The sequence below is a fragment of the Vidua macroura genome, chromosome 1, assembly GCF_024509145.1.
Source record: "Vidua macroura isolate BioBank_ID:100142 chromosome 1, ASM2450914v1, whole genome shotgun sequence".
Taxonomy (NCBI): domain Eukaryota; kingdom Metazoa; phylum Chordata; class Aves; order Passeriformes; family Viduidae; genus Vidua; species Vidua macroura.
In genome coordinates this window covers 116,608,557-116,636,077 of record NC_071571.1, presented here as the reverse complement: position 1 = coordinate 116,636,077, position 27,521 = coordinate 116,608,557, and the positions used below count along the sequence as shown (strand labels likewise).

The window sequence follows — 27,521 nt, the reverse complement described above, 5'->3', positions numbered from 1 at the left end:
TGTTCAGATACAGTGGCAGTTCAATGTATTGAAGGGTTTTTACAAAAAGTAAGAGATTTTACTTAACTCCTCTTTCCATAGAGGTCTTTCTAGGCAATGATAGCACTTGAACAAACGGCATGAAGCTGAGTCAGGGGAGTTTCAGGCGGAGTAGGAGGAAAAGGTTTTTCAACTAAGGGGTGGTTGGGCACTGGAACAGGCTCCAACTGGAACAGGCTCCCCAAAGAAGTGGTCACAGCCCCAAGCCTGACAGAGTTCAAGAAGCGTTTGGACAGTGCTTTCAGTGCGTGCTGTGACTCTTGGGGATGCCCTCTGCAGGGCAGGGAGTTGGATCCCTCCCCACTCCGCATATTCTGTGATTCTAGGCTTTGAACACACCTCCTGCCTGGACAGCTTCTGTCACACGCATTACGGGCACAATGATCTCACTGCAGTGGCACTGCATTTAAAACTTTTCTTTTAGTCCACGTAACGAAGCTGTTTCACGATGTAACACAGTGTGAGCTTCTCTCCGTGTGCGCCGCGGAGGCCCCGAAGGGCCGCAGAAACACCGCAGCCCGGTCGAGGGCGCAGAACTCTCGGCGCCGACTGACTCCGTTTCCCCGGCCTTTTCCCTGTGCCACCTTCCCCCGCCTCTCCGGCGGTATAAACGGGGCGGGCCGGGCTCGCCAGCCCGGCTGCGGCCGCGGCCGGCCGCTCTCCCCGCCTCCCTGAGGCGCGGCCTGGCCGGGCCCGGCCTGCTGTGGCGGCGGCACCGGCGCCTCGGCCGGGCGGCTCCATGGCTTTCATCCGCAGGCGGCGGCTGGAGCGGGAGCTGTACTCCAAGGAGAGGTGAGCGGCACTGCCCCACCGGCCCCGGCCGCCCCCGCTCGGCCCGGGCTCTTCGGAGGGCCCGGCGGAGCTGCGGGCGGCGGGGCCTCCGGAGAGGCCGCGGCGCAGCGCCGGGAAGAGAGCCCGGGCGCTGTGCTGCTCTCGTTGTTGTTACTGTTGAGATCAGGAGGCTGATGGTTCCCCTGAGTTAAGGCTGAAAAGGGTGTCGAAAGGACCTGGGAAAATAGGAATGCTGCTTGCCTTGCATGAAAAATAGCGTCTTGTAGATTTTTGAATATTAGTTTGTTCTCAGTTGTGCTTGTGGCATGGAGCTGTGTTTCACTGTAGTTTGTTGTAGTATGTTGTGATATTTTTTCCTTTTTTTTTCCCCTGAACACTGTAGTCAGTGTACTGTCAGCCCTTGAATTACAGGCTCTGTATTGTCTCTTTAAAGCGTTAAATTCAATTTGCGGGCTCCTGTTTGCTGACTGTAATCTTTGTTTTGTTTCTGAACGTACAACAAAGGCTTATCACACATGCTTGAGTGTATCCTGAATTTACTCTCTTATTTTTAGGTAGTGTCCCACTTTCTTTTGCCTGGCTTAGCTGTATCTGTCTTGTCAAAAAGTTTCAAAATCTTTTGCAAGCCTAATATTTCCCACTAGGAAATCTGTATGAGAGCAGTAGGTCACATGGGTCACACAGCAGAAGGACACCACCTTCTCTGGGGGGATCAGGGATCCCCAGTTGTTTCCTGCAGTAGGAACCAGGGAAACAGCAAGCTGGTCCTGTGAGAGCCCTGCGCTAATTCCTGGTGCAGGTCTCTGCTGGTTACGCAGCACTGTTTATTGTTAATGAGAAAACCACATGATGAAGAGCTGGACTCACTCTGTCCATATAAATTCTGATTCATAGCTGTACAGCCCATGAAGCTACCTACCACATCCTCTGAAGTGGGTTTTTTTTGTTTTGTTTGTTTTGGGTTTTTTTGTTTGTTTGGTTTTTTTTGGTTTTTTTTTGTTTGTTTGTTTTGGTTTTTTTTTAAGTACAGATGTGTTCTGTGTCGTGTTTTATCTTCTTGTATATCTTGTTGCTTTGCGGGGGCTGAGTTGTAAGGGGCTGCAGGCAGAAAGGACAAACTTCCAGTGTAGAAGGAAAAGAGAAATATTTTGAATTGTAAAGGATGCATCTTACTTGTAGGAAAAACAAGTAAAAACACAGTGTTAGCTGTGTTATGGATTTAATGTAAATAGTCTTTTTTTTTTTTTTTTGGGGGGAAAGCTGAGAAAAAAGGCCAAAAATCAGACTTGTCCCAAAGAACCCAAATGGGATCCAGATCTCTTCTAAAAAGCCCTGAGAACAAACTCAGCATATCAGTGTCAGAATTATTGATCTACAGTTGTTGATGAGAACTTTTTTCTATGCTCCTACTTGAAAGCATATCAGGATCTTATTATTTGATCTTGTAATTTGAGCACTTCATGAAAGATCAGTCTCATTCTCATCTGCACTGGCAACTTTTCCTATATCTGAAAACCTGTTTCTCTTTTTTTCCCCCTTGCCTAACAATTGATTGTAATATAAAATCTAAGTAAATTTATATGTTTTGTACCCTATATCAGGTCCCTCCCTCTCCCTCTTTTCCTGTGCTTTTCTCAGTTAGAAAACATTAAAAGCATTTAAGTGATTTAAAATATTTTGAGTTTAGAAATATCAGATCAGAAACATTTTTGTATTTTTGTGGCATTTTGTCCTTATAATTCTACCTTAAAACAGCAAAAAAACAGCTTGCTATGACTTAATTGAAGGGACACATTCTGAGAATTTTTTTACCTAGGTGCTGGGTAGCTGTTAGAGACACCAACTTCTGCTTGAAAGCTTTGCTTGATCTTTGTATCCTTGGGGTAGATATTTCCTAGTGAAATGAACAGGACTGCTTAAAATTTTGTGGCAACTGCGTTTGATGTGTATTTTGGTTTGGGGTTTGTTGGGTTTTTTTTTGTTTTGTTTTTTGTTACTTGTACACTGCTTTTTACAAAACTTTAAGCTATAAAAGTTCCAGTTAAGAGTAGTGTGAAACTTTGTAAGTAAGAAGTTAATCTTCTTATACAGTTGCTTTGGGGGGGGAGGAAGATCAGATTAGTTTTAAGTGATCTGAAAAAAAATATTTATTCCTAACTGATTAGTCCACTTTAATATTTAGTTACATAAGCCTTCTTTTCTGACTATATGCCATTTTCTATAAGAAAACAAGAAATGCTGAAATGTCCTATGTCCAGTTCAGTTTACTTAATCCCTAAAATATTCATCCTTCATGAACAAACTTAAATCCCTAAAATATTCATCCTTCTTTTTTACAAACAATTTTAGTTACAAACAATCAAATTAGATGATGTGGTGTTTGGCTCAGGTCATTGCTTTCTTTATAAATTGATTTCTCACTTCTGCTGGCAGTATGCCCAAATGCAGACAAGTGTAAACACTTGGTACAGAGTCTCTCTATACAGTGCTGCTGGTTTGTCTTGCACCCTGCTTGCCTTCCTGTGTGAGGGGTTCATCTCTTCTGCTGGATACACCACTCACATGAAGCAACCTACTGGCAGCATGTAGGTGCTGCACATGGATCTTTGGTGTGATGGTTGCTTGGACATTGGATTTATAGTTATTTATTTATTTTATCAGTAGTCTTATCTTACTCTCTTGAGACAAAATATGCATAATGAAGGCCTTTATCCAAAGATCAGCAAATTAGTCCTACAGCTGGCGTATACATAATTTGTTCTTGTTGGGAGGAGGAGGTTTAATTTTAGAGTTGGTTTTGCATAGCTATGTGATGCTGCTAGATTGGGCTGCCCTGCTTTTTCATCCCTGACAGTTTCCTTCTGTTGTTAGGACTGTACTTCCATTTTCAGGTCAAGTGATTGTGCAAGGTGGGTTGGATCAGCTACTTGAAACCCTTGAGTCCAAGTAGATTTCCAGCATGTGCTTTTCTGATGAAAGTACAAAAATAGTAAGGCTTCAATCACAGATTATGAATTTAAAGCAGATCAATGGGTATCTTTTCTGGGTGGTATAAACAAGATTTTGCCAAGGCACTGGTCCCAGCATGGTCATTCCTGTGTCCAGTTTGAATAAGTCCAGTGCTTTGGTTGGTAGGTGAAATTGGTATATAAAATAAACTGTGGACTTGTTTTGTTTTCCACTCAGATGTTGAATGTCTGAGTTTTTTTCAAACTGAAGTATAGAGGGACATGCGCATCAAGCAAAGTAACAGTAAAATTCTCAAGTAGACTAAGCCTGATGCAGCACACTTCTGTTTGGAGGATATTTTGTAGCATCTTGGTAGGAGTTACAAATCCCAGGTAGTAGTTTATAAAGGGTGATTGGCTTCTTGGCTGCATACTCAGAACAATGCTAGGAATGTTTGGGTGCCTTTGGGTTCCCAAACCTTGTGCATTGGGAATGACCTCATACAAGCTGAAGTTTTGCAAGCGTTTTCTTTCTACTTAGTGCTGAGTTTTCTTATGTGTCTTGGGTGTGTTCTTGACTCATATTCCTCAGGCCTTTTCTGAGTGGCAATTATATGGTGGCTCTTTGAAAAAGGATGTGAGTTCTGTTTTTCTTGGCAAGATGGTTACCTTTTTCTTTTTTTCTACCTGGAGGTGCTTCTCAAAGGAATACTGATTCCCTTCACAAGAAAATACCTTCCAGCTGACTGGTGTATGAATTTTTCAGTTATTCTTACTACAGTCTTTCTGGGACTATACAAAGACAGGAATTTGAAATAGGTCTTCAAGCAAAATTATGTTGGCATGCTTTAATTTACCTCTCCCCTTAAGTGTAGGTGCTTAACTTTTAAGCTCAAACAGCTCCTCATAGACTGTTAAAAGATTAACTCTTTGCTCTACCAGATTCTGTATACTTTTAACACTGTGGGGATTGAAGATGTTCCAGCACAAAAGCTCTTACAAGCCTCCATTACAGTTATCTGGGGGGATGTAAGGATGTGTGTGTCTACACTGTACCAGTCATCCATTGCTGTAGCTCCCACCTCCCAACATATACCCTCAGACAGACAGGCACAACTATGGCTGAAAATCTTTTTTCCATTTTGGATCTGGGAGACTCCTTGTGTTATTTAAGTTGGTGGTGTTGGTTTTTCCAGCTGTGTGAGTTGTTATAATAAAAGATATTCCCTTATCTTGCATTTTCTTCCTTCTTCCCTCTCCAAGCTGCTGCTGCTGTTGATTTTTGGATGCACAACTTGCATTAAACCTGAGATGTAACAATGTAAGTGCCTTTCCATCCACTCTAAAGCTTAAGGCTTTGCCATAGTGGCAAAGTGGTGGCTACTGATTTATTTTACCCTGGAAAGTGAAACTGCCTCTTTCCTAGCATCTCTTGATAGCAGAGCTGCTGTGGGGGTTTGCTGCATTCCAAGGGGTAAAGTCTTGTTCCTGACCACCTTGTTCTTGTGCCTGACTCTCATGGTACTGTTTCTGGTATTCTATGTACCATTCCATGTGCAAAACTATCCTGGGAAAACTCCACAGCTCTGAATAGAAGCTTGCATTATGGTTTGTCTGCTAATGTGATAACTTTTTAAGTCAAAATTGGCTGGTCTCCACAACTGAAAGTAGTTTTTGAGACATTACAAGTGTGTGTGACTAGCAAAGTTACTGAAGCTGCTTTTTTTTTTTCCCTTCAATTTCCATTTTTCAAATATTACACATAGTAAGAAAATACAGTCCTCTGAAGGTTTATTTGCTGTTGGTGAGACATTGAGGATAAAGGCTGGACTGTTAAGAGGCTATAGTATAAGACATTGAACATCTTGCAGACTCTCAACCCTTATAGCTCCTTCCATGCATGGGTTTTGAACTTTTTTGAAAATCTTGTCTAATTTGTCTCTGGGTCATTTTCAGAATAATATAATGGGGTATTTTTTGGTAGTGTTTTTTTGTTTTGTTTTGTTTTGTTTTTTTTTTTGTTTTGGTTTTTTTTTTTGTTTTGTTTTTTGTTGTTTTTTTTTTTTTTTTTTTTTTTTGTTGTTTTTTTATAGATGAGTATGTCAAGTTCATTGTAGAAGGAAAAAAAATGGTCAGTGATCCCTGAAGACATGCCTGTGGCTTACTAACTTGATCAATGCGTTGCAAACCATTAAATAGCATAGTGACCACAATATTGTGGGTATAAACCTGTCTTTATTAAGGCACAAGCATAAAAACATTCTATAATGTGCGAGTTTTATTGCTGGATTTCAAAGGATTTTGTGTCAACAGATATTCAAATTGCTTTCCAAGCTATAGCATTACCTTTCTCTAAGTAGATTTTTAATAAAAACTCATTAATGATTTATACTTGGGAAGTTTCAAGTAACAATTGGGCTATTAATTTTGAAAATGGATCAAAATTACCACTTGCTGGTAATAAGAAAAATGTCTCAAACTTGATCCTTTTCTGTTTGCCTGAAAAATAACTTTGTGATATTTCTTTACTACTGTATTACAGGAATACAAAGATTTAGAGCCTCAGGCAAAGGTGTTTAATAGAAAATGAAGGGATCTGCTACAAATATGTAAGAACAAGAACTGGGCTTTGTTTGTTGGTTTGTTATTTGGTTGGGTTTTTTTTTAGATGCTGGTTCTTCCTGATAATTTAAAAGTGAAAAAAAAATCAAAACCCTTTTACGTTTTAGATACCAAAACATTTTTGTGCATTACCCAGTTAAAACTTTTGATTTGCCTGTCTAACTGCTTAGATTGAGAGGTTTTAATGTCTTGGGATCAGACTTGAAGGCAAGGAAGGGTAGACTGGGGACCCATTTACTTATTGTTGCTTGTCTTGACATTGATTTTTTTTTTTTTGATTCAGGTTGCTATTCCAGGTCGGTGTGATAAAGTCATAGGTTTACAGTGTGTGCTGTTAATTACGCAGCACTGGGAACAGTACACCTGCTCAGTGGCTGAAAACCAAAATACAGTTTTCAACTCTTACAGGTTTAACCAGTTTCTTATACAGGGTATCTCATGCATTCTCTGCCTACTGTTATTTGTTGATTTTTTTTTCCCAAGTCTTCCTGTTGTGTGCAGAATTAAATTACTATTTTAAATGTATGTTATACATGCATACAAATCCTTGTTGTAGGACCACATAGCAGTTGATAGTATATAAATTTGGTATGCCAGTCATCTTGATATCACAAGTGTCTGCCTCCTTTAGCTCTTTGAAGGCAGTCAGCCCAAAGCCCAACTGCTTAGTTGTGTGTTGAAGATCCCCATTGCTGTAATTTTATAGCTATTATGAATGATGTCCTGGTTTTTTTCAGGCCTTCACAACACTGTTTGCCTACTTATGCAACATGCCAGAGACTGATCTGTACCCTTGCTATCTGTAGATACTTGTTAAACCTCCTGGCAAGCCTGAAGTATCATTATGTGCAGTGATGGTTCTCAAGAGGGACCCTGTTGATACAGTGACTATCAGTGGCTCTGTTTATTATGTGAAAGATATTTCTTCTGTGAAGATACAAGGCTGACACTGTACTCTAGTAACATGTGATGAAACTTGACTTTTCTTTGACAATTCTATGGTTCATTAACACAGGCAAATGAAATTTAAATACTTAGAGCAGTAAAGACTGAGATGAGTTGAGAAATTCCAGAAGGTTAGTCCAGAGATCACGCATCATAATCTTCAGAGTTCATTATTAGTAATAACTTGAACTGGTCTAGATTTGTTAGCCAGTAGTGAGATGCAAGTCTGAAAATTTTGCTTTCACTTACAGTATCATATTAATTTTAAAAGGGGCGGTTTTTGTGGCATAGTCTTGGGACAGGCAATAAGTTAGTTCCAATTGCAGTGGGTGCTTGAGAGAAGTAGAGACTTATGATCGCAATTGTGGAGATTTTATATCTGGGCTCTGTCTGCCTGCAGAAATGACTTGTTGCAGCCTGAAAATATAGGAAAATGCAGTTAGAGTAAGTGGACTTGCAAGTAGAGTAGGAGCAAGCATAGAAATGCTAGGAAGAGGCTTCCAAACATGGAAGGCTCTGCAGAGAGTGGGAGGGGAAGATAAAAATGCAAAGTGCACTTAGCCTATATGATGGATAGTGTTTGAGGAAAAGTGCTTTAACAACTTCCAGCACAGCATTGCAACCCATTTTCCAGGCAGCAAAGCTGAGGTCAGTGAGCAGGAGATCATTGCACAGGAGGTCACTGGTCTCCAGCAAGAAGCTCTACAGTGACGCTGTCTCTGTGAGCCTGGAGAATGAGTACTCATGTGGAAGAGACAAAGAGAGAATAGCAAAAGGATAAACTGCATGCTGCTAGAAAATATGATATTTAAAAAGGAGTAAACATACAGTTTCCCCACAGTACCTATTTAGCCTATATAAAGAGTTTATCTTGAGTTTTTGTGCATATCTTCGCTTTTTTTTTTTTTTTCTTCATGACACCTTCTGGTTCAGCAGCAGTAAGTGTTATGCTGGGGAAAGAATACCTCAAATTCTTAAATTCTTGCCTACAGCTTCTGGTTTTGGGAAGGTGAATTGATTTATAAAGTGACAAGTATACAAAGATACAATAGTTTCATAGAGATAGTTATACTGAAAATTTTCAAAGAGAACTCTCTTGGTTTATGTATTTTGGCTTATGTTGAGCATATTGTAGTTACTGTGAATAACAGCCAATGTTTTCATATAAAAACATAGCTTGTCTTGAATACATGAGGAATGACTGCACTTAAAAATCTAGTAAATACCAGTGCTGTCAACAGGTAAATTTGGAAAGAATATAAAAATGTGAGAAGTTTGTTAAAAGAATAGGTGGAGACAAAGAAAAGAGCCCAAGAGCGAAAAATTTCAGAAACTAATTCTATTGAACAGGCATTGTAGTTTTCTTGGAAAAAAACTATTTGTGGGACCACAAATGCCATTTCTCTGAAGCTCATGTTCCCCATGTCAATAGTGTCTTTTTCTTGATGAAAGAGAATAGATTTTTTTCAAACAAACCTGGGTGCTACCTTTATTCTTGACTTTTTTATTACTTAAATAATAATAATTATACGTATAATACACATATATATAGTATGCATATACATACTAGAAAGAAGAGCATTTTACTGGTGAATTGCTCTTTATACATCCTAACATAGCTTTATTAAAAAGCTTTAAAAATGTGATAGAGCTTGCAAGATCTGAGTTTGCAAAATCAGAAATTTTAAGTTTGTCCTGGATGATTTCAACTGGGTGATATGTTGAAAAATGGGATATAATAGGATATGAAACATAGTAGCTTCCCCACAGTTAATGAGTGTAATTCCATATGGCACAGAATAGCCCTTGGTCAGCTGGGGTCAGCTGTCCTGGCTGTGTCCCCTCCCAACTCCTTGTGCACCTCCAGCCTCCTCACTAGTGGGGTGGAGTAAAGCAGAAAAGGCCTTGACTCTGTTTAAACACACTCAGTGCTTAAATCTTTGAATTATCAACAGTTTTCAGCACAAATCTAAAACAAAGCCCCATAGTAGATACTGCAAAGAAAACCAAGCCAAAACCAGCACAATGGGATCATAAAAAAACTGTTTTCAAGAGAGGAAAGTAAAGATAAGGCCATTTTAAAAAAGCAGCAGAGCAGTAAGAGTATCTTGGAAACACAAACAGTTTTGAGTATATAGACTTACTGTTACTTGTAGTTGCAGTAAAACCTGTATTATGTTCTGTTTAAAATAACGACCACAACACAATCTTTAAGTGGACAAGATGTATTTTCAGTGACACTATTTTCTTCATTGTGCTTTTTAATGAACAGGCTGTTTGATTCACTCAGTTCACTTTGTGAACTCTTGACATAGTTATGGCTGTTTGAATACTGCTCTGGGGACACTTGGTGTTTATTAGTGTTTTCACAGGCATTTCTAGTGAAGCACATCATGAGCAAAGTACAAAAAGCTCAAAATGTGGGTGTAAATAAATACTAAGTACTTGTGCAGATCAGGTCAGCGCTGCACACAAACAAGTTGTACTTCCAACTGGGGTTGCTTTTGCTTCTCCTGCTGTGCCAGTATCCACTGGCATTCTCTAAAGCTGAAACACTTAGTGACTGAGTGTTCACCCTGTTAGAAAGTTGTTGAGTTTTGATCACTTGCAGCAGTTTTAGTTAAGTTGGTAGAGAAAGCATTTTCATGTTCCCCCTAATCTGGCCTATTTGCATTTACTTGGTACCAGCACTGGCATTACTATGATCCTGCAATTAAATACTTTTGAATACTTCAATTTCCTATTTTTGTTTTGTTGTTGTTGAGGTTGATTGTTAATCACATTAGTCCATAACAGGCTTCCTGGGGGCTGAGCAGAGGTGTGGAGGAAGTACAAAATGTGGTTGGTGAGGAAGGTAACGCTTCCTCAGAGGGCATCCATTGAGCGACTCAGTCATGTTGTAAAATCTGTGCCAATGTTGCCACTTAACATTTTAGACCAGTTTAATTTGGCTTGGCTTCAAAACAATCTAATTCTATCCATTCTAAGTGATTAGTTCCTGCCCTTCCTTTTTGTGTCATTGCATATTTTGCCTGGTATACATTGATCAGGGCTGAAGCAGAAAGCCTGGCTATATTAGAATAGTTTCCACCTAAAACATCAGAATCAAATATCTAACCTTATATGTGTTGGAAGAGCATCAGCTGATCTTCTTCACAGATACACAGATTTTCCATATAGGCTGTTATTTTAAAAAGCTAAATGAATTAAGTATTGGGGTACAGCAAAGAGATCAGTGAAAACTTTCCAAACACCCGATATGTTTTATTAAGAGTACTAACTGTTACAGTATTTTCTCTTAGAATAAAAGATTTTTTATTTTTAATTTGTAGGTTTTCACTGCTTCTTCTGAACCTGGAAGAATATTACTTTGAACAGCACACAGCTAATCATATTATAAATAGAGATTGCAAAGATGAAAGGTACAAAACTCTTACATACCTTAATTTACTGGAGTAATTCTAGGCTCATGTATCTCGAATGCATGCACAACTTTTTTTTTTTATTGTTGTTCCTTTTAGAAAATTCAGAGGCTCCCTAAAAATCTGTTCAAAGTCAATTATCTTTGAACCAGATGACAGTGTCCAGCCCATTATCAAGGTAAGCAGTGCAAACTTAAATTTCTTGGTAACTAAAGATTCTCTTGAAAAAGCTTTTAACAAAGACTGTGTATTTTTATAACTTGCTGCAGATACTGTTGCGGGATTGCATTAGTATAAAAGCCCCAGAAGATAATGAAGCAAATAACCCTTTCACACGGTAGGTAAATTTGGGATACTGTATTTATTTAACTTCCTTTAAAGCCCAAATTCCCATCATTTCAAATATCATATTTACATTTTAGGAATACATCTGGAGGGATTTCTGTTGTATGTAGCCAGGTAAGACATGCATATAATAGATTCTTGATGTATAAATGGGTGAGGTTATATAAATGAGTAAGCTTATGTTCCTTAATGGTATTTTTCCTCAAAGCTGTAATCCAAGAGTGGGAAGTTAACTGAAAACAAAACTAATTAGTGTTAGCATTAATGTGAAGCTGTTGATGCTGGAAATTGCAAACTGTTAATGACTTCATTAATTCAATAAACTGAACATTTTTGCCCTGTGCATTTTATAATGGACCTTAGGGAAACCTTAGAATTGAATGAAAAAGGAGAATGAAGTGTAATAAAACTTGTTATTAATCATCTTTAGTTTGTTTGCTTTTGTTACACTGCTTTCATCTGCTTTCTGCAGCATGTTGGGGTAATGGCAAAGCGATCTCAGTCCCTGTGGTTCAGCTTTGTGAAAACTCTGGACTGTACTGTGTGTCCACCAAATAGTTTTTAGAAGGTGTCCTGAAATATTGTCTTCAAGTTTCAGTCAAGAGTTGTGATTGTGGATGTATTAATACTTAGAGTTAACCAAGGGGATACACTTTAAATTTTGATAAATTTGAGTTGATAGGTGTTCCAAAGCTGTAAAAGTTAAAAAAAAAAAAAAAAAAAAAAGTTTAAAAAAGTTTGTGTTCCTTTCAGGATAGAACAGAGTTGAGGTAGGAAATATAATACCAATGCCCAAAACTGATGGCCTTGCTAACTTACATGCTGCTGCAGTCAAAAACAAACTCAAGCATTTAATACTGTCTATGTCAGAGAAGTTTGTGGTTTGTTTTGTAGTAACCAGTATATTTAATTTAATTTTGAAACTGCTTCTGTGAAAAATACAGTGTAATCTATTTCTTGAGTCTGCAGGTTTTCTGTGTACTGAGTGTTTTTTAAAAAAGTATTTCTAACTCCTCCAGGCAGTGCTTCCACTGTACATCATTACTCTATGTTCTGAAGAACAAGGGATTATAAGAAACATCTAATAATAAAGAGGAATTAAGTTTCAAGATGGCAAGTGTGGTTAGCACCCCCACTCCTCCCATTTGTAGCATGCCAGTGCCAGTCATCTTCCTATCTCTGAGGAAATGTTCTGAAATGCTTGGGTGGTATCATAAATACTAGTATTTTGTATAAAAGGCATATGGACTTCAAGTGTCAAGTAGTCACTGGTTGTAATTATGACAGATCATTATCTGTTTAAAAATATGTGGTTTTCTTAAGTAGAATTTTGGCCTTGTAGGAAACCACACATAGGGAATATTTGGACCATCTTAAACATCTTTGCCTTTTAGAATCATAAAAAACTGTTAGTACATAGCTGGATAAGCAGCTTTTCTTTATGTAACAGACAACTTAGAACTAATGGCTTTAAAATATAGTAAATGGGAATAATAATTTGATATTATTTCAGTATTTTTTCTTGAGATAAAACTGGGGAAAATCCTCCAAAAATAGGAAATTCATATACAGTATGCTTAAGTTTTTGCTTAGCTTACAAGTAAAGAAAACCAAACCATTATGTCTACTTCTTATGTAATGTAGAGTGCTCAGTATATTTATCCTGCAGAAGAGCAATGAATGTGAAGGAGGTTTCTCATTCTGATTCTCCTATGGCCTGATTCAGGTCTGTACATAATGATGTCAGATGAAAGACACTAATTACCATTGGTTTTTAATGTAGCACTTAGAGAGGCATGCTGAGCGTGTGGGCTTCCGAGCCTACCACTTGCTTTGGTCTAGCTGGATGTTTCTTGGAGCAGTCATGGGGTGAAGATTGGTTCTGTCAGTTGGTGGGAATGGGGAAGGCTGTATGTAGCAGCCAGAAGGGTTCTGAATCAATCTGGGAGTGTAGAACTGCAGGTGTGCTACCTATAGGAAGGAAACTGAGGCACTGGGAAAGGACCTGCGATCAACCAAGTTTCTTGGGCCAGGAGTAGAACACAGTAGGTTATGCAGTTGTCACCCCAGGACAGCAGTCCCAGTATATTTTGTTTAGTTCAGAACCAGTCCTGAGCTTAGGCCTGAGACTTAGCAAATTTAAGCCTTCTCTACAGACAGCAAAACCATAACTTGTTTCTGGCTTGTTGCCTTTTAGATGGTGGATAGTAAGGCACACCTTACAAATTAGTGTGCTACCAGTCAGGTCTTTTTATAGGCGTTGTGAGAATGTTCTGAAGAAGGAGAGTAGTTTTATGTGGGTTTTGGAGAGGAAAGATTTCTCAGAGATGAGGCTAGCACCAGAGAAATAAAACTGTTCAAAAGCATGGTTGGATGAGGGAGGGTATCTGGTGTTCATTGTGGTTGGAACTGGAAGATGATTGTTTAGCCGTAGAAGAAAGGCATTAATTTGAGAAAGTTTGAACAGTGTATGTTGCCAGTCTGGGGTAATTCCTGTTTGGGCAGAACCCTGAGCCACTAAAAGAGAGGGAGGATCTGCCCCACTGAATGTAGCTCTTTGAAGATCATATGATTAGGATAAAAGCCCACTAATCAACTGTATAAGTAAGCCTGTGAACAAAATTGGACTCTTGCCTTCCTTGCAGTTAGCTGATATAAAAGCTCATTGTTTTTCTGCAGTTTATCTAGGGTAGTTAAAGCAGGATATTACAACTCAGTGTTTTGCTTGCTTAAACAGTGTTTTTAGCTTTGTATTTACCAATACTTCTGATTAATTTTATTAATTTTTTAAGGTGTAAATCTGTAGTGTCTTACTCTTTCAGGTTTTTCTCATTAAAGAAAGAAATGTTATTGCACCCTATAAAACAGTAAGAGTAAGTATATATTTTTTTCACTACTCTTAGCAAACTGGAGTTTTGTAAGAATTTGTGTTCTCATTTCTGAAAGAGTAAGATAATTAGCATTTGAGAAATATGACAATGAAGCTTTAAAAAAATTAATTGCATATTGAAAAAAAACATGTCTGAATTCTTCTGTGATGGCTTTCTGATACTTCTTGGAGGACATACTGCAGACTTGACACTTGCCATTTACCTTGATGTGTAGCTCTATGGGCTCAGTAGATGGAGCTGTCAGCTGACTGCTTGTGTACACTGGCTAAGTGGCTCCTCCTCAGTTCTGCTCAGACTGAGATTGCTGAGATTCTGCTCAGATGAGAGATTGCTAATTGATATTTCCCAGCTGAGTGTTTGTCAGTTCAAAGAAATGGTAGATAAGGCTGCTCACAACAGAAATTGGAGCTTGCTCCTGGCTGCTTTCTGCTGATGGGGTTGGTCTGCTCTGATTCTGAGCCTGGAGGCTTCAAGGCGTACAAGTATAGATTCTTTGCTTAAATTATGAGATTAATTAAGACACAAACACAAAACTTTTATTTTTCAGAGTTAATTCACATTTTGCCCAAGAGTTGAAAAAGACAGAATTATATTTCTCAATGTTTTTGTTTAAGTAAGAAACTTCAAGAATGATGGAGTCTATAAATCTGTATTACTGTAGTGAAGAGCAGAGAGACAAGAGAGGATCTCTGTTTTCTCAACAAGGGCTTTGGGTTGGTTTTGTCATTAGATCTACCTCTAGGACTTTAAAAGTTTTTTTTTCTTTATTTTTTTTATTGTGATAATTCTTCATGTGTTGAACCTATTTTGCCTTCTAGTCCTTCTATGATTTGTTTTGCAGCCATGTGCAAGATTTATTAAGTATCAGACAAATACCTTATCCCATTGCCAACACAGTGGAAAAGGAAAGAATCAAAAAGGTTGTTTGGAAAGGTTTTCACTTCATTTTCTCCTAAGTTATGATTCATCCACAGCTAAAACATTTCTGACAGTTAACCATCACAATTTACTTCACTGAAGTGCAGCTTTTTTTCCTGCATTTTAAAACAAGAAATCTAGTTCACTTCCAATCTTTTCTGATTTTCTTTTCTGTTGCTGCTAAATATCTTCTTATTGAATTGTTGCCAGTTCCATATATGTCACTGAGTGCTGGAATTGAGTAATACATTTTATCTTCCTTGTCTTTCTTTGATTGTTTCACATCAATTACAAAGTACTGAGCTCTTGTCTTTGAATATGACTGGAGAGCTACAGAGGCAACTGCTCACAAAAATTGTCACATTGTTGGCTGTAAGCAATAGTTGTAGACCATTCACTGGGATTTCTGAGAGCTGTGTTTTTTTCCTTTTGAAGGAAAACGATGCTCTGGGTGAAATGTTGCAATGCTTTTATCTAAATTGCTACTGAATTTATTGTCTCCCTATAATCCAGTTCCATTTGCTTTTCGAAGCATGCTTTCCTCTTGCATTGCTGTCAGTTCAGCTCAGATCACATACATTACACTGAAGATCATCTAGATTTTCATATCTTCCTTCCTTCAGTTTAAAATTAATCCAGCTGTATCTACTGACCAATGTCTTGCTTTAGTCTTACTGATCACTTCATTGCTTTTTTTTTAAAGTCTAGCTTGAGAAATCACAAGGTGCTACAGAAACATGTTGATATAGTTTTATACTACATTCAGGGGTCATGAAAGTATTCGACAACCTTTGGTAAATATGAGTTGTGAGTAAAGTTAGTGCCAATTGATCCATACACATGCTTTTAATATACTTAAGTAAAAGCAGGAATGTCTACTACAAAATGACACTTAAGAAAGCTGGGAAAACTTTGTAGGAGAAAAAATGAGTGTGCCACATAAGCTGGTTGATGTGTTAGTGAGGCTTTTGTGAATGACTAGTCAAAATAGACTGTGATTGGATTTGGGATCTTTTCAGCTCAAAACTACTTATGTAGATGAGAGTGACTAACTTTTTTAGCCTAGTCTTTAAAGATTTGATGGGCTGGTGTCTTTCATCTATAAGAAATACAGTAGCTGTTTAAAATGTAACATGTCATTTGCTAGTTCTATATTTGCATGTGTTTAAAATAGATATTAAAATAGGCAGAACAGCTACTGATTTTCATTTGCTGATGTTTGCACTATATTAACTTATTCACTTCAGAGCTATTGTGCTGTGTTGTAGTAAACAACACTGCACAGAGAGCTTTCCCCAGGCAAGATATATTTGTAAAGAAAAAAGATCAACATCTGTTTTTGGGATCTTTGAGATATAACACAATCTTTAATAGCATAGTTTTACTAGGTTTTAGAGTTTTGTTATTTAGGGGTTTTTAGTTTTGTTTAATTTTTTTTCCACAGAGTTCTGCTTGACATTAATTCATAGTAAATGTGCTTTTAATTTTAGGGTAGAACAGAACACTTTTTCCAGCTGGATGTTGCTGGGAAAGTAGGAGATGTTGTGCAAACTCTACATCAGGTATGTGGCTATTTGATATCCCTGCATAGCTTATCACAGCATCTTTTGATTTTTAGTGTAGAGGTTTATTTGTGCTCAAGGTGAAAACCTTGGAGTATCTATTTTTAAAATGTGGACTTGAACACAGCATCTAGTTCTGACAGCTGTTGTAAGTGACCCATATTAGCTTTCAGTTTGCAGGGTGGTACTAAGCAAAGTAGTAACCTGGCAGTAGAAGTGAATAAATATGTCCTACTTTAAAAAGAAATCGTAACAGATCTTTTAGTATGCCATCACCAAGAATGCTGAAGCCCCTCCTGTTTCTCTTGACTTCTGAGCTGTGTGGGACACCTCTGTGCTATTTCACTTAAAGCTCATTGTTTAGCTTTACAGGGCTTCTTGTCTAGATAGGATGGGAGATCAAGCTGCTATGGTGAGTATCTGATTATTTCTAATATCCCTGCTTAATAATGAAATTGTGATAGCACTGTTTAATAATTAAGTTCTCATTGCATTTGAATCAGATACCATATTAATTTTTCTTTCCTTCCACATTAGATAACTGCTATATTACAATCACGGTTGGCTAGAACTTCATTTGATAAAAACAGGTACTTTTCTAATCACTTTCTTCTTGGATCATTTTCATCTTGTTGGTTGATTAGTCTACTGCACTGATAGTTAGATGGCTGGTTGAGTTAGTGAAAGTTCTCTAATTCAGAGAGTTAGCTTCTTAGTATTCTGAAGTATCTGGAATGTAGAGTGGGAAATTCTGTGTTGAGAAAATGAATGTGTTACTTTGTCTCCGAAACGTTTCATTTCTATGTGAATTTCCAGCAATTGGGTATGGTATATGCCAAATAAAACTATAGTTCTAGAGAAGTCAACTGGCTTACTGCCCTGAGACTGTAGCAGAATGTAGCAGTGTTCCTTTCTGGAGTGCCTGTTAAAGTGGTGGTCCCAAAAAAGAACTTTATTCCTATGCAAAATAGACTTACTGAAGTCCCCATTCTGATGTCCCAAGGCTATAAGCTAACTAAAACCTTTCTAAGTAATTTAAGGGTGCCTCTACCAAAGTAAGAACTGGAGGTAAACTTACTCCTTTTCTTCACTTGTAGATTTCAAAGCATTTCTGAAACGCTGCATATGGAGTGTAAAGCAGAAATGGTGACGCCACTGGTGACTAATCCAGGGCATGTGTGCGTTAGTGATGCTAACTTGTACTTCCAGCCTCTTAATGGATATCCTGTAAGTGCCTCATAGATGGTCTTGCTTACAATGTGAGCACGCTGCCCTGCTAGTGGACAGTTTTAATTTTCTGTACTTTTTCTCTGAAATGCACGTAGAGTTCATCTCCAAGAATACTCTTTTCAGTTATATTTAGAAGGTCATTAGTTTTCCTTTGATCTCTGCTGCATTCAGTGTATCTCTTCCGCTGAGGCTTCATTCTATGCTAACTTGCTTAGTTTACCTCCTACTGACAAAGCACAAAATGCCCTTTACTCATTCTCTATTAATAATTTGAAGATCACTATTTGTTACATTTTATTTAAAATAAATTTCTCAATCTTAGTCTGATACTGTTCCAACTTAGTGACAGCTTTATATACGTGTAGTTTACTTTGGGAGCTCTTAGCTAGATTTTCTATTAAACTGACCATTTCTTTCTCTGGGGGAAAACTGAGTGCATGGTGCTGATGGATTACTGCTTTGGAACTTTATCATAGAAACAGAAGTGATTGTCTCAGCAGGCCACTGACTTAGCTATGATTCTGTGAAATACCTTTAGTATGGACATGGCAGTAGCACTATCACCAGAAAACTTTAATTCTCAGATTAATTTTTTTTTTTCCAATTTGCTTGTCATCATGTGAGATTGCATCAGCAGCCCTGGTGCTGCTCCAGCTGGGTATGACTGGTCCTGCAGCCTGGTGCAGCAGTCTGGCCAGGGATGAAGTACCAAGCCAGACCCATCCTCTAATCCCAGTGCTGAACTGCCAGTTCCCTCCACAGGGCTGAGGACTGGAGCATACCTCTAGCGCTCTCATCCGCTGGTACCCTGTGTGGAAAGAAAGGAATCTGCCTAATTTGAGTGCCCTAAGGACAAGGAAAAGACAAGCAGAAGATTCAGTGGTGTCTGGAGACTCAGACACAGGGAAAACAAAGGGAGATCTCTGAGTAGAGGAATATTAAATTAGAGAGATCACATCTGTGACAAGAGGAAGGAATGTTTGGAGCTAGTACAGAGAGTGGAAAAGGGAATTGGAGAAAGCGTGTTTGACAAAGGAGGAGGAATTTGGGGGACAGACTTTATAGCAGGGCCTTTTGCTATATGCCAAGGGTAATAGTTTTAAACTAGAACAAGCTAGATTCAAACTAGATAGAGGAAAAAAATGATTTTTACAATGGGGGTGGTAAAACACTGGCACAAATTGTCCAGAGAGGTGGTGGATGCCCCATCCCAGGAAATATTCAAGATTAGGTGGGACCACATTCAGAGTAACCTGGTCTAGTTAAACATATCCCTGTCACTGCAGTGGGGTTGGACAAGACAGCCTTTAAAGGTCCCTTCCTACCTGAATTTTTTTATGATTCGGACGTGCTGGAAGTTAAGTCCAAGCAAGGGAAAGAAGTTTAGGGGGATAAGGGTGCCATTCTGGTTCCACCCGGCAGGTGGCACCCTTGGCACAGTTTGCCCAGCAGCCCAATGACTTCCTTTTAATACAGCGTATTGTGCTCTGCTTCTCTGGTGCATGAGCGCTGCCACTGGCGACAGACTCGGGGATAATACACTGCTGCTTACTTATTCCTGAACTGCTCTGCTACTCAGGCAAAAACCAACAGCAAAGACAAGCTTCCTCTTTCTAACATAACTGCTTAGCATCACTATTCCACTGCTAAAATTACATGGATGGATATTATTTTCATATTGCTAGTATTTGTAGTCAAGAAAAACTTCAGATTTTCTGAGGAGGGTAAGGTAGAGTTGAATAAACCTACAAGAATGTCTCCATCTTTTCTTCCCCCTCCCTCATCCCCCACAGAAACCAGTAGTACAAATAACACTGCAAAATGTGCGTCGCATCTATAAAAGACGACATGGTCTGATGCCACTGGTAAGCTCAAGTATTTATTTTATTTTATTGTCTTGTTGTATGTATGGTTTCTTAAACAGACCAGCTGAAACAGTCTGCATCATTAGGTAAAAGCCATGTGTTCTTAAAACCTCTGTATTAAATAGTAAACAGTACTCAATGATCCTTTCCAGTTTTTTAAGTGTTTTCCTTTGTTGTCAAAAAGATGAAAACAGAATGAATTTTGACAAGAATGAAAAACTTCTTTCATAAGCAGTCAGCATAGGAGAAGGGAGTACCATTAGGAAGCAATTAATTCCATTTATTTACCTATCACGGGATAGAATGAATTTCTTTCTCTTGGTGTATTTTCTCTGGATTGATTAATGGAGGAAGTTTGGTCTCTGCTTCATATTGAGACTAAAGTGGAGTGATGATTCCTGCTGTACATGACTGAGGAATGTCAAGAGCTCTGCAGTGAAACCTCAGTTGTGTGCTTTCAGTGTTAGCACTGAAATTTCAATCTTGTAAAACTTTTTTGTCTCAAAACACATTTAAACCAAATATACTTTTTTTTTTTGCCTAAGTGAATGGAGTAATGCAAAGAATTAAATGTCTATTACCTAGGCTTAATCAGTCCAGACAGAGCCAATCTATTGGCTCAGTGTAAACCGAATGCTGTTGTGATTGGGAATAGAAAATTGAATATGTTACATTCTTTGGGCAAAACTGCTACCCAGTATAGAGTCATAAGTCTTAGATATTAGTAACTGGAACATCCTGTTAAAAACCACAAGTACTACAGCTTGTTAATAATTGCTCTCATTTGTTTTTCCCCCCTTTAACATTTCAGGGACTTGAACTATTTTGCACAGAAAACGATCTGTGTTCTGACATCTACTTGAAATTCTACAACTATCAGGATCGAGACGAGGTCTATCGCCTTATTGCAAAATATATAGGTTTGGAGTATTTATTTACTAATGTAGTGTGTAGTACCTTGTGAAGGGAAATTTGCCTGCATTTTGCTCTGTTGTTGTGTGGGAAGAATGAGAAAAATAAACAGATATATAAGCTGCAACAATTTCTAATAGAAATAAGCAAAGATCAGAATGAATGTTGTGAAATGGCACCAGTTTGGTTGTGTTTGAAGAGCTGGGTGTGAAAGCTGAGGAGACATTATTGAGGCAAAACTAATTTTTTTTTTTTATTTGCAATTTGATATACACTGTCATTTAACAGTCCCCTTTCCCCCCTTCAAAAAAAATAAAAAAACAAAAATCAAACAAATGAAACAAACAAAGCCACCAAACACTATCTTCAAAGCAATGGATAACTAAGATCCACTCAGATAAATTGTGTTTTGCTGACAAAAATATAGACTAGCTTGTGTATGGATCCCCCAAGTCGTCATTTAAGACCCTAATGAGAAACTTCCTGCAATAGGTGGATTTCCAGTGCACACATAAGTACCTGAACTTTCCTCAGTCTTAGGAGTGATTGATGAAAATTACCGTTCTGAAACAGCTGAATTCTCATTTATATTAAATCTTGTATGCATTAATTCCTAGAAAGTGATGGTTATTTTTTTTGCAGATTATAAACAGAAACTTCCTAAAATGTGTCCTGGGGAAAAAAGGGAGAAAAAGACTGAGATTTTTCTGTAATTTGAAACACTGAAACTCATATTTACTGCCAATATTGAAAATGTTTATGTAAATTTCCTGCTATTTTGTTATTGTACCAGGACTCTAGTTCTGTTCCAATGAATTTATCTGAATATCAGTTGGCATTTCCCTCCTGCTTCACAAAAAAAAAAATGGAAAGGCCACAAAGGAATAACTTTCTTTTAGAACTTTTTTTAGTAGATTTTAGATTCTTCTTTGGAAAGGAAATAGATTCTGACATAATTTTCTCTGCTGTTAAAATACCTGCATGCTGTTACTGTGCTTCAGACTTTCTCTGGATAGTTTTCCAAGGTGAATTTCCAAGGTGTAGATGAAAATGCTGATGATGTTGGAGCTTAGAAATAAAAAATGGTGAGCCCTTTTCCTAAAAGTGTTTGTAGCACCTTGGTATCTCTCTGGCAGCAGAAGAGCCTCTCTTTGAAGGTGCTAATGCTTTTTACTTGTAGAATTTAAAGTACTAAAGTGAAGGAAAGATTGGAATGTCTTTTCAGCCTATGCTGAGCTAAAATAGAGGTCTGCCATAATCTAATCCAAGTTTCTTTCTTGCCATCATGCCATGGTTGCAGTCCTTCAATTCTGTTTGAGGCACTTGCCCAGGTGCTGTATATGGAATCAATGGAAGAAAGTTTAAAAATAAATAAATAACCCGGTTTTCCAGCAGCATACCTTGACATTACAGCTAATAAGCAGGGTAGTGCAGATTGAATGTACTGAGCTCCTGCCTATACTTCAAAGAGAACTCCAGGTGCATAATTCCTGTTTTTTTGAGTGTGGGCTAAGTTTTCTTTTCCTCTACTTTGTTTCAGTGGATCTGAAATGAAATCCTGTTCATGTACATACATGACTTTTTTACTGATAGTGGGCATCCTTGGTTGCAGTAGGAAAATACAATTCATTTTTTTCTTGACTCAAGCAGAACTGCTTCTAGAAATTTGAAATTCTAAAGGTTACCAGATTGCTCAGAGTTGTTCATGGTCTGCAAATATTTTTCCATCCCTATGTAAATATTCATCCATTCTTACTGTGTTTGGTTGCAGCACTCCTTCTTAATGTTTTTTTTTTTTTTTCGCCAAATGCAGTAGAGACCCTTGTGCAGAGATATTAAAAAATGTGTGAAGTATGGTAGCTACTAGGTAGCTGAATGCTGTTGTGATTGGAAATAGAAAATTGAGTATGTTGCATTCTGAAGTTGCCAGTTAATTCTGACTTGTTCTATTAAGAAACTGTGTCCTTAATTATTTTAAAGTATCTTGCATATGTTAATCACATTATAATTTGGGGGCTAAAATCCAAACCTCACAACTCTTAATGTTTTATTTTATTTTAGAAAATCATATTGCAGAGCACACAGCTGAAAGTTATGTGTTGCAGTGGCAGCGAGGACTTATATCAAATTACCAGTATCTTCTCCATCTCAACAATCTGGCTGATAGAAGCTGCAACGATCTCTCCCAGTATCCTGTATTTCCTTGGATCATAGCAGACTACTCTAGTTCAGTGTTAGGTATGTGTATATATATAAAAAAGCACGTTAGTGCATCATGACCAACCTGAAATGCGGGGGAGGGGCTTTTGCACTGCATAAACTTCATGTTACATCAAAATTAACCTGGCATTAGTGGTCTTGGGTGTTTTCCTGTGGACTTACCCCTCTCCTTTAGCTTAGGGGACAAAATACCTCACCTTTTTCTGTTAAGTATTGCACTACTCAGATACAGAGTATGTACCAAACATCTGCTTGGTTGCTTTGTAGATCAGCAGTACTGAGCATTCAAAGACTTTCTGTGATTCTTATAAATGGAAAAGAAGCAGTAAAATGTGTTTTGAGGTTTTTTTTTTTTTTTTTGGAACAAGTTAGATGCACTGAAATGTGTAGAATCCAGGTGTTTTTTATAAATCTTAGGATTGCAGATTGAATGCAAGAGGCTGACAAGGCTCATGCCTAAATAGGCTCCTTGATTAAGGGTCTTAGTGCAGTTTGTGTTGGGATTTTGTCCTTTTGAGGATTGTGTCTCCTTGCAAGAAGCAGAGTAGGGGAATCTCATGGAATTCATCAGCACCTGCTCAAACACTTCAGTCTGATTGTATGGTGGGACTTAACTGTAGCCTGATGGAATGGTTAATGAATAGGAAGAAGATAATACCAGCTGCTTTTGTGTCTTTGGTAGCAGTACCTTGATTACATGATAATACTTATAATAACTGCCCCATAAATTAACTATTAGTTCTTAAGCAAGAGGTTTGAGATTATACATACTTGGAAACAAGATGAGTAGCCATTTACAGTAAGACTTAATGGGATTGCAGTTAGTAGGGAGGGAGAAAATTACTGGAGGGGTTCTGTGTTGGCTTTTGTTTTCTTTGTTGCTGCTTGGATAGGTTGGGGGGTTTTTTGGTTTGTTTTTAAACGTTGATTAGAGTACATTAAAGTCTAGTAGAATGCTTAGAGTCTATAATCAAGCATTTGGTTTTGTTTTTTTTTTTAAGATCTGACAAAGCCTGAAACATTTCGTGACCTTAGTAAACCAGTTGGTGCCCTGAATAAAGAAAGGCTGGATAGACTTGTGGTATGTATATCTTGGCACTTATATGCCAAACGTTTTGTACCTTATACATATTGGCAATAAAAGGAGCTTTGTCCAGCAAGCTTTAGGGATTGTGTCTTATGAATTATTCTATCAAAAGTTAGCTATAAACTTTATCAGAAGCATACCCCTAACCATTCCACATTTATTTTGCAGCTTAATTTCATCAGAACTGTTTTTTTCAGTACTAATTTAAAATTATTTGAAACCATTTCCTCTCTTACTACTTTTTCATACATATATACTTTTAAAAGTTTTGCATTACTTTTAAAATAATATCCTGAAATCCATTTAATACATATATGGTGGCACTGAGATGCTATAAACATACATAGATTTATGAAACTTCAAAACCCATGGATTTAAATGCATAATGTAAAACACACATTTGAAAGAAATAAGAAAAAAGTAGTAGAAACCTTGTATTTCCATTTAAGAAAAATACTGAATTTGAGAGAGAGTACTTTAAAGGGAGGAAATTTGGATCCACGGAGGACAGAGCACTAACTTGAAAATTCTGTATACTTATAATAGTGTACCAAGTTTTTCTATTTCTCAAAGTAGGCAAGCTTTCCTTTCATAAGCTGTCAAACACATACTTAGAGACTAAGAAGGTCCTCAGTTACTTGGCTTTTAATTATTTGTGTAAAATTGTCTTCTATGGAAAGTTAATTATTCCAAAATAATTTACAGAACATTAGAAAAAAATACTGCCAGAATAATTCCATTATATTGATGAAAAAGATTAAAATGTTTCAAAATCATATAGCTTCCTAAGATTGTGAAATGCAAGAGAATATGAACAATATTGTGTTTACAGTAACAGTAAATAAAGTCTTCTTTCTAAGATCTGACTTTCCTCAAACTGTTATTGGCTTCATGCTTACTGCAGTAAAAGTCATTCAGTTTTACTATGGTAGGTTTTAGAGTAATGCATAGGAACTGCAGACAGGAAGGAATCTTCTAGGCTGATGGAAGTCAGTATGTTCTTCCATACTCTCATGAAACTTCATGTGAAAGACAGAAAAGGAAACATTTGTTTGCACTTCTTTGAATTTGAGCCACTGCAGTTATGGGCTAGAGTGAGAGGAAAAAATCACTGAGAACATGATAGTTCTGGATGATCAGTTATGACAACTATTTTGCCATATTGATTTACTGCTCTGATTAAAGCTGCATAGATATTAGAACTTAAAAGTTTGTTTTATCATTAGAAGAAAAATTGAGGGTGGGTGGTCCTAACCTGTGTCTTTAAAAAGAAAAAGTGTGTATGTGTTCAGTATTGAGGGAAAGCAGCAGTGCTGATTTGAAACAGACATTTCTTTCTTCTTTCTATGCTGCAGACACGTTACCAGGAAATGCCAGAGCCCAAGTTCATGTATGGAAGCCATTATTCTTCTCCGGGTTATGTTTTGTTTTATCTCGTTAGAGTTGGTAAGACACCTTTTATATGCTCTCTGAGCAGACAGTTACCTCCAAAGCAGACAAGGTTTGGAGCAAGCTGAGGCTGTTTTTCTCTCTCCTTAGCTCCAGAATACATGCTCTGTCTGCAGAATGGAAAGTTTGATCATGCTGACAGAATGTTCAACAGGTTTGTTTACATTTTGTCTATAACTAGGCTGGTTTTGTTTTCAAATATGCATCAACAGGGAATGCAAAGACTTAAAAATATTTTTTAAAATAATGTGTGATTGATCTGTCTTATCTAGCATTGCAGAAACCTGGAAAAACTGTTTGGATGGTGCAACAGATTTCAAAGAGGTAAATAAATGGCTGGAAAATTATTCAAATCTTCTCATCTGTGAGAAGAAGCTTTCTCATCTACTGTTGATTTGAGAGTGTTTGGTTGGAGTGTGTTAGGTTATTTTTTGTTGTTGTTTGTTTTTCAGTTGTGTGGGTTTGGTTTTTGGGTTTTTTGGTTTTTTTGTAAAGCTGATGACTGCATTTTATGAATCCTTTATTAACTGTATATTAATCCTATATCAACTCCATGTTTGCTCATCTGTGCCTGCTTTCTGGCTTTTAGTTTAACAGAAGTATCATTGTGAATGTTACTGGAAATACATGGGAATTACTAGAGTGTGGATTAAGGCTGAAAAGACAATTTTATGTATTGTGTGCTGGAATCTTGTAAGGATTTGGCTGTATTGCAATGCTACATTCAGAGAGTTAAACTGTAGAAGTAGTATCTTGGGTTTTTGAGCCTTTAGAAACTCTAACTTGTAGAATGTGTTAAGAATAATAAACTGTCACATAGTAAATACTGTTAAACTCCTTTGTCAAAGTAATGTTATTTAATACAGTGATGCTTTAAATAAATAGTCTACAGCCATGGTGGTATTTAAATAATTGATTTAACTTCTGAAATTTGTCATAATTTTAGTTTTATTCTAGATTTTAGTCTTGACTCTTACTTGATGTCTTAAAAATGAGAAAGTAGCTATGCAATGAGAGTTCTGAAGATACTAGTAGATGTTATGGATTCATATGTCACACATTACTTGTTAAAAATGTGTGCCACTCTGAATTTAGCAGTTTAGCTCAGAGAACTGACTTGTAGAGAAAACCTGGAAAGCCTGCCCAACTTTAGGGCTTGACATATGAACTTTAATAACTTTCTTTCCACTGAATGATCTTTTTAAGTGTTCAAGCTAATATTAAAACTTGGTTGTTTTTTTGTTTATTTTCTTTTTTTAAATTCCAGTTGATTCCAGAATTTTATGAAAATGATTCTAGTTTTCTAGTAAACAGTTTGAAATTGGACTTGGGAAAAAGGCAAGGTGGAAAGATGGTTGAAGATGTAGAGCTTCCACCTTGGGCATCAGGTAATAACAGTCAAACTTCTTGTATTATTAATTAATTCAAAATTGCTGGAATCGTGGTTCTTCCTAAAAAAATGTACATTCTGATTTCTTCTAAATAAGCTCTTTCTTTAAAGCACTGACATAAATTAATAGGTGCTTTTAATTTTTATTTTGTTGGCTTTTCAAGTATGAGGAGGAAGAGAAATGGATACCAATACCGAATGGGATATTTTCTCCTTTAATTAAACCTTTCTCTTGTCAGGTCCTGATGACTTTCTTCAGAAGAGCCAAGAGGCTTTAGAAAGTCCATATGTATCAGAACATCTTCATGAATGGATTGACATCATATTCGGCTACAAGCAGAAAGGAAGTGAAGCAGTTGCAGCTCACAATGGTAAACACACATTTATAGAACGAGCAGAAAAAAAAGGGGATGTTTCAATTAGGCAAGAATAGTAAATCACAACATACCTGTAATACTTATTTTGTTTTGAGTGTTCATAACTGTGCTTTGAATGCTTGATCCTTACTGGAAATAGTGATTTATCTGGTAGCATTGCCTTCGTGGTGATTTGCATCTTTGAAGATGGGCTTCAGAGGGTGGACAAGATGATTCTGTAGCATTGCTGGGAATTGCTTGCACATCACAGTGTGGCAATATAGTATGGAATTACTGTTTCCCAATTAAAAATGGGAACCTGCAGGGTCTTCAAATAAACATGTATTTAACCTTCCTCCACTGTAATTTCAGTGAGAACTTCAACACAACTTCCCCCTCCTCCTGAAAGAATTGGCAAGGGAAAGAATGGGCTAATGGGCTCCAGGTCTTTGGAGCAAGAATGAAGGAAGAAATGTGTGTTGGTTCATCTTTGTATACATACACATGACTGCATGTGAGACCTTTCAC

At 37.5% G+C, this 27,521-nt stretch overlaps 1 protein-coding gene across 2 annotated transcripts in view; it reads left to right on the top strand.

Annotated features, from left to right (window-relative positions):
* Positions 1–750: 750 nt before the first annotated feature.
* The window catches only part of NSMAF (neutral sphingomyelinase activation associated factor), a 38,797-nt gene continuing 12,026 nt past the window's right edge, over positions 751–27,521 (top strand). The window contains exons 1-19 of one of the 2 annotated variants that reach the window (XM_053970212.1): positions 751–831; positions 10,679–10,768; positions 10,868–10,946; positions 11,038–11,105; positions 11,191–11,227; positions 13,936–13,986; positions 16,413–16,484; positions 16,849–16,896; positions 17,022–17,074; positions 17,582–17,711; positions 19,508–19,579; positions 20,391–20,499; positions 22,553–22,729; positions 23,713–23,792; positions 25,154–25,244; positions 25,338–25,401; positions 25,520–25,571; positions 26,515–26,635; positions 26,877–27,008. In XM_053970212.1, coding sequence (XP_053826187.1) covers positions 779–831; positions 10,679–10,768; positions 10,868–10,946; positions 11,038–11,105; positions 11,191–11,227; positions 13,936–13,986; positions 16,413–16,484; positions 16,849–16,896; positions 17,022–17,074; positions 17,582–17,711; positions 19,508–19,579; positions 20,391–20,499; positions 22,553–22,729; positions 23,713–23,792; positions 25,154–25,244; positions 25,338–25,401; positions 25,520–25,571; positions 26,515–26,635; positions 26,877–27,008 — 1,579 coding nt within the window. In that variant the 5' untranslated portion in view covers positions 751–778. Of the gene's footprint in view, positions 832–10,678; positions 10,769–10,867; positions 10,947–11,037; positions 11,106–11,190; positions 11,228–13,935; positions 13,987–16,412; positions 16,485–16,848; positions 16,897–17,021; positions 17,075–17,581; positions 17,712–19,507; positions 19,580–20,390; positions 20,500–22,552; positions 22,730–23,712; positions 23,793–25,153; positions 25,245–25,337; positions 25,402–25,519; positions 25,572–26,514; positions 26,636–26,876; positions 27,009–27,489; positions 27,508–27,521 lie in introns of those variants that run through there. The other variant, XM_053970222.1, reaches the window with a different exon arrangement.